This window comes from Orycteropus afer, unplaced genomic scaffold, assembly GCF_000298275.1.
Source record: "Orycteropus afer afer isolate SDZICR_OR568_19922 unplaced genomic scaffold, OryAfe1.0 scaffold00003, whole genome shotgun sequence".
Lineage (NCBI taxonomy): Eukaryota > Metazoa > Chordata > Mammalia > Tubulidentata > Orycteropodidae > Orycteropus > Orycteropus afer.
Window position 1 is genome coordinate 29,798,642 of NW_006921590.1, and position 6,886 is coordinate 29,805,527.

Sequence of the window (6,886 nt, forward strand, 5' to 3'; positions counted from 1 at the left end):
AAACCCACCAGCCACTCCTTGGAAGGAAGATGGGGCAATCTACTTCTGTAGTGATACTGCCTTGGAAACCCAAGGAGGGGTTGCTATGAGTTGGATCCAACTTGATGGCACATAACAACAACAACAGATACACTCTTTAAGAGTGATCAATCATGAGAGAACAGAAGAGCAGTGTTTACACAGGCAGATAGCTCAGGGGGCAGGAGTGCACAGGAAAGAAAGACACAGGGATAAGGTAACTACAGGAAGTAGGAAGAGAGTTGTTACATTGTGGGGATTGCAGTCAATGTCATGAAACATAATGTATATGAACTGCTATATGGAAAATCAATTTGTTCTGTAAGCTTTCACCCAAATCACAATTTAAAAAAAGAAAAAAAAATATAAGCTAAGAAAAATTACTATACAATTCAAACTATGGTATGTGGACTTATGGCTGCTAACCCCATTTTAGGTGAAATTTAACTTTATCCCTTGAAATAGGCTCTAAGTTTCTCAAGGGCAGGGATACTATCCTATTTTGCTCATACTGTACTGTATACATCTAATACGTAGCTCAAGCCACACATATAAAATGGACTCAACATTTATTATTTATCGCTTCTCAATTGATGACTTATATGTTTATATTTAATTTACATATACTCTCTTTGGGAGGGAATATGACAGTGAAAATGGCAAACTTACTCTCCATCTTAACAGGCACAGAACTGAAGGACAATACAAAATAAGAAAGAGCTACAGTATCATTTTCTCAACTATTTCAGAAAGTTACTTGACTAAAAACAACATCCCATAAAGCTTCCCCTATGAAAACCCAGGGTACACCAAAATGACTGAATATGTCATTTCTTCAAATCTAGAAAATATACAAATGTCTTTCTTACTGCTCTTGTGATTTCTCCCAAAGTGTTTTTATCCAAGAAGGAAGCAAAATAGGTTTCTTTAGATTTGCAGCAACTAAGTATTTTTTGCTACCAACTTCTCCAGCGATAAGGTGAGTCACTGATGTATGAAGGTCTTTATATACTCGTCCACCCATCATTTGTACATATTTGTGAACTTCTTCCTGTAACCCCAAAAGAATTATTAATACTGAAGTCAACAATATTTTTCACTTTTTTATACAATATCCCAGATACCTTTTGTTGTTAGCTTATATATACAAACGTTTCTTACCATTATAAAGTTAAATAATTAACCCAATTATTTTGCAAGTAAGATAGAATTATAAATTTAAAAATAATTACCTTTACACATTCATCCCTTTCAACTCCATGAATTTATTAAACTATGATGTTTCTACAATAAATGTATTTTCATTATGTACAAATTTAAAAACACATAAATAATATTTAATTGCAAAAAGATAAGCATATTCATCATGATATTCCTCTCAACCACGCACCCTTTTTTGTTTTTCAAGGCTTGTACAAGATATGGTTACATCAGACATAACCATATTATAAACTGGATGTTCAGCTCTTGGGACGTATTGCTGGTGGTGCATACAATATATGACTACTTGAGGACCAACAATTCTGCATCCAAGCTACAAAAAAGGAAAAATTTCAGTAAGTCAGAAAAGATTACCAGTCTTATAAAATTACATTTTGTAGTATTTACCATTTACAGAACTTGATGACCACTGCAGAAAAATCACTAAATTGTTATCCGCCCCCCAAAATTTTGTAATTCCGCAGAAACATTATATATTAAATAAACACACACAACCGAAACCAGAGCAAATCAAACAATTCAAGCTATCAAAAGGATTAAGCTCCAAAAGCCCCCACACTCAAAACTTCCATCGAGCTTTTAATCTGTAAACATACTTATAATGACAGGGAATATGAGCTATAGTCTTAAGACTACAGCAGTTAGGAAATACCACACATACTTTTCAAATGAGGCACCCAGCAAATGAAGCATTTAAAAGTATTGAGCATCTTACAAGTAACATTTCCTCCAAAATGTCCATTTCTGTATTTTTATGCGAACGACACACGTTGTAAGTTTTTTGCAGACCCTGTACTCCTGTGCATCATTTTCATAAGCACCCTTCACTAATTTTTTTTTTTTTCAGCCTATGCTTGGGCTCTAGCAACCCCATGCACATCCCTCCACCCTCCAGCACAATATACCTGCATACAGATCGGATACAAGGAACCCCACTGCTCCCAAACCCTGACAGCAAATGCAGTTTCAATTGTTTATCTGACAATTACTTGGGATACTACCAAACTCAATCCATGACTTCTTGACAGTGGCTTATACATTATATAAATATGATCAAAAGTGACATTTTTGGACTATTGAGTACAGGTGAATGAGGCCAAAATTTACTTCTGGAAATGTCAGGAGCCATGTGCAGTATATGCACAGGTATGCTATGCTGGAATTTTTTTCTTTAAACCATTTCCATCCATTATCTCTGTGTGCATGTTATTTATGTGGGTGTGCTATTTGCAAAAAAAAATAAGGCATGTTACCCATAAAAATGTATAATCCTAGGCAGTCTCTATATTGGAGTTCTAAACACTGTCTGTACCTCAATGTTTTCCTAAGGAAGACCCACAAGGATTTCAATTAAGATATGGCAGGTTAAAATGAAAAAAAAAAAAAAAACATTTTATTCTTATTGGAAATGAAATAAGAAACGGGACAATCTTGCTTGTTGTTGCTGTTTGCCATTGAGTCGAACCCGACTCATAGTGACCCTTCCTTGGGTTTCCGAAGCAGTATCACTACAGAAGTAGATTGTCCACTCTTGCTTAACATCAGCAAACTCAAAACCAGAAAAAAAGCCTAGAGTTGCCACAGTTACCACTGAAATACCTATAAAAAACCAAAAACAACCAAACTCACTGCCACTGAGTCAGATCAGACTCATAGCAACCCCTCCTTGGGTTTCTCAGGCAGTATCACTATGGAAGTAGCTTGCCCAATCTTCCTTCCAAGGAGCAGCTGGGTGGGTTTGAACCACCAGCCTTTTGGTTAGCAGTCAAATGTCTTAGGCAGTACGCCACCAGAGTGCCTGGAGATACCTATAGGGTAAATGATTATTGCTATCTTTTAGGTTAGCTATAAGAAAATAAGTTTGTGATGCTACTGATTTCTGACTAGCAGTGGTATTTTCAAAGGGAGGGTAAGACAAACAGTGTTTTATGGCAAAGGTGGACACAGACTTTTTATAAATTGTATGAACCAAACCAACCAAAGCAAACTCACTGCCATCAAGTCGATTCTGACTCATAGCAACCCGCTTTGTGTTTCCAAGGAGTTTAATCTTTACGGAAGTAGACTGCCTAGTCTTCCTTCTATGGAGTCTATAAATTGTATAGATACTGCATCTGCCTACTCTTTATGTTTTCTTCTCCTTCAAACAAGAATCACTTCTTTGGGTAATCTGGATGGAATTACAGTCAATTTACTTTTATTACAATGCTTCTTTCTTATCCCTACTAGGAGCTCTGATGGCATAATGCCTAAGGCATTTGACTGCTAACCAGAAAGATGGTGGTTCAAACCCACCAGCTACTCCTCGAAAGGAAGACTAAGCAATCTACTTTCGTAGTGATACTGCCTCGGAAACCCAAGGAAGGGTTGCTATGAGTCGGATCCAACTTGATGGCAGTGAATTTGGTTTTGGTTTGGTTGTCCAGACTCCAAAAAAGTAATGGGTCACTAGACTCCAAAATCAACAAAAAGAAATGATGCCTCAATGATATACTGGCAATGTTCGTCCCTGAAATGTTTTCTTTCAGCATATAATTTTTCAGATTTTGTCTGAATACAGTCAAATTTCATCACTAAAATGCTTCATTACTATAGGGTTCACTTAAAACTTTGATCAAATTTTAACTTCTGAAAAATATAATTTTAATGTTAGGGATTATGAGCAATAGTCTTAGGCTATAACAATTAGGAAACACCACATGTACTAAGTGAAATTATATCCCCTGAAATATAAAAACTATATATAATAAAAGTCTACTGTAATATAATTAGCCTTTATAGACACTATTCTCCTCCCAAGAAACCAAAAGGATACCACTTTATTCGTATTTGCATACTTCATGATCAATACAGGTTTATGTCCACTGACACAAAACCAAAACAGATTACCAAAGGAAAACACTAGAAGTTAGCAAACCTTTTTGAGGTGATCAAAGACAATGCCATTAAAAGGGTCACAGATATAAAGTGATTTATCATTTTCTTTTATTTTCAATGCCTCTTCTTCTGTGATAATTTGAAGGTATTCTTCTGATTGGAACTCTTTTATTGACTAAAAGAAAAAAATGAAATTAAGAACGTACCTGAAATTAATCACCTGTATTAAAGCCCTATGAATTCTATCTTCAAAATCCATCTCAAATCTAGTCTTTTTCACCCCTTGATTGCTACCATCCTCTCGTAAGCTATTACTACCTTCTCACCTAGACCTCTGTATCAGCCTCCCCAGTGGTCTCATTCCTCTGCCTATATCAATTCCCCACACAGAAGCTAACAATCTCTTTAAAAATACCAATCAGATCATGCCCCTCTTTGCTCCGTACTTTCCAAGGGCTTCCTACCACACTAAGGATAAAATCCACATTTCTTATCATGGCCTACAAGACAATACAATACATTCTAGCTCCCACCTATCTCCTCACCTTCACCTTCCTATCTTGTATCCACTCTGGCTTTCTAGTAGAGCCTAGAATAAGCTAAGTGTGATCTCCTTCAGAGACTCTGTCTGGTTCCTCTTGCCTGGAATACTCTTCTTCTAGGTCTTCTTCACTTTTTTTAGGTATCTTCTCAAATGTCACCTCAAGATACCCTTCTTGATCACACTGTAAAATATCTTTTTCCTGTTTGGTTTATTTTATGAAGAAAAATAACATTGTGTATGTGTGTGTACAAACTTTGTCTCTCTTATTAAGATCAAAAGTTTCATGACCTGTCTTGTTTGTCTCTATATCGTGGAACCTAGTAAACACTCAAATATTTTATGAACAAATTCTGAAGTCCTTACATCCTTAAAGTGATTCTTTTAGATGTCAGATCAAAACTCTTCTGATTAAAACCCTCCATTGGCTCTCTATTTCACTGAGAGAAAAATACAAAAAGTCCTGACAATGACCTACAAGATCCTACATGATTTCTTCACCCTTATTCTCAATCTTTCTTTAGTCATTGGTCACAATAGCCACACTAACTTTAACTTTCTAGCTATTCCTTGGATAGACAATCCAAGGACTCTCCTATGGGCCTATGTACTCATTGTTACCTCTGCCTGAACCCTTCTTTCCAGATATGTGCATAGGTACCTATCTAACCTTCTTAAAGTTTACTCAAGTATCATTTCTCCACAAAGCCTAACCTAATCTTACTCTATTTAAAATTGTAACCTTCCTTTCCTCCTGGCAACATCCTCTAGAACCCCTCAACCTATTGTGCTTTTATAGCTTCCCATAGTACCGAAAGCCTTATAAAATACTATATAGTTAACTCATATATGTTTATTGATTAATGTCTATTTCCATCTGTTAGAATGTAACCTTTCTGTGTTTTGATAACTGATGCATCCCAAGTACTAGAACAGTACCTATCAGATGATGGACACTCAGTAAATATGTGATGAATGAATGAATGTTAAGAAAAAAACTGCTACAATAGTCCTTCTGAAATTTTAATGTGCACAAGAATCACACTGAGGATATTGTTAAAATGCAGATTCTAATTGCTAAGTTTAAGCAGGGCCCAAGAATATGCATTTCTAATCAACTCCCAGACCATACTTAAGTTGGGGTCTGTGAATAAGGCTCTCATCACCCCTAGACCCTCCATATTATAATGAAACATGCTTTGAACAATTATCCAAGAAATGTTGAAGTGTGACCAATACATGACTAACTCAAATTTATTTACATACAAAGAAGCACTGTGGTTAGGAGACAAAAAAAAGCAACCTAATTTCTAAGAACTGCAGGTTAGACACATCCAATAGAAATATAATGTTTCAAGGCCCCCCAAATATACAATGATGATGCTTAGATCGATTCTGAAACATCTAATAATGATATACATTAATGTAAAACGGTAAAGTTATATGAAGATAAAATATCTGTAAGACATAAAGGGCCTAATTTTAAAAAAAGAAAAATTTACATCATCAAACCACATTTTCAAATATTCTTACCGCAAGAGCTTTAAAAAAATATTCAGAATTGTCTGGAGACTTTAAAAACTTCACCAAGAACGGTTCTTTGTCATTTCTGGACATTTCTGAACTGTCAAAATAAAGGGATCATTAACAAGAACAAAACACATTATATATGAAGTTACATTTTTAAAGCACCCATCTTTCTGTGCAGGCAAGAATGTCTAAGAATGGGCATTCTGACCTTGCCCATGAATTCATCCAGCATGTCTGGAAGAAATGCTAGAATATGCCCAATATCGAACAAAAGGATGACATCAAACCGTACATATTAGAAAACGAAGCTAACGTCCCTAAAATGCATGAGGGCCTTGCACTGGGGGCTTTAAATCACATCAGCAAATGGACATTCAATTACATGGTGCTTAAGGACAAACTCTATCTGCCCCAGCGATATCCACGGCCCTCTAGGACTGTTCACCTCTCAGTAAACGGATTTTTAAACATAAACACGGAAGCCAATTACCAAGGTCGTGCCCCTTTAAAAGGCCTCAGGTTCCTGCTCCCTAGTTCCAGAGAAAGGCCTGGCTCTCAGTCCAGCAGCAGCCACGTCCTCTCCGACGTCAAAAATCCCACCCGCAGCTCGGAGGGCCGGTTGAAAAGGCAGGAAACAAGCGCCTCTAAGGCCACAGGTGGCGTTGCGACCCCTAGTTGTGGCGGAGAAGGAATCGAGTC

The 6,886-nt window shown here is 36.6% G+C and overlaps 1 protein-coding gene across 1 annotated transcript in view; it reads right to left on the bottom strand.

Annotated features, from left to right (window-relative positions):
- Positions 1-6,274, bottom strand: part of TOPBP1 (DNA topoisomerase II binding protein 1) — a 98,710-nt gene extending 92,436 nt beyond the window's left edge. Inside the window, exons 1-4 of the mRNA XM_007936973.2 lie at positions 6,191-6,274; positions 4,157-4,291; positions 1,409-1,552; positions 888-1,069 (exon numbers count right to left, since the gene is read on the bottom strand). Of these exons, the coding sequence (XP_007935164.1) occupies positions 888-1,069; positions 1,409-1,552; positions 4,157-4,291; positions 6,191-6,274 (545 nt within the window). The remainder of the gene's footprint in view (positions 1-887; positions 1,070-1,408; positions 1,553-4,156; positions 4,292-6,190) is intronic.
- Between the last annotated feature and the right edge of the window lie 612 nt (positions 6,275-6,886).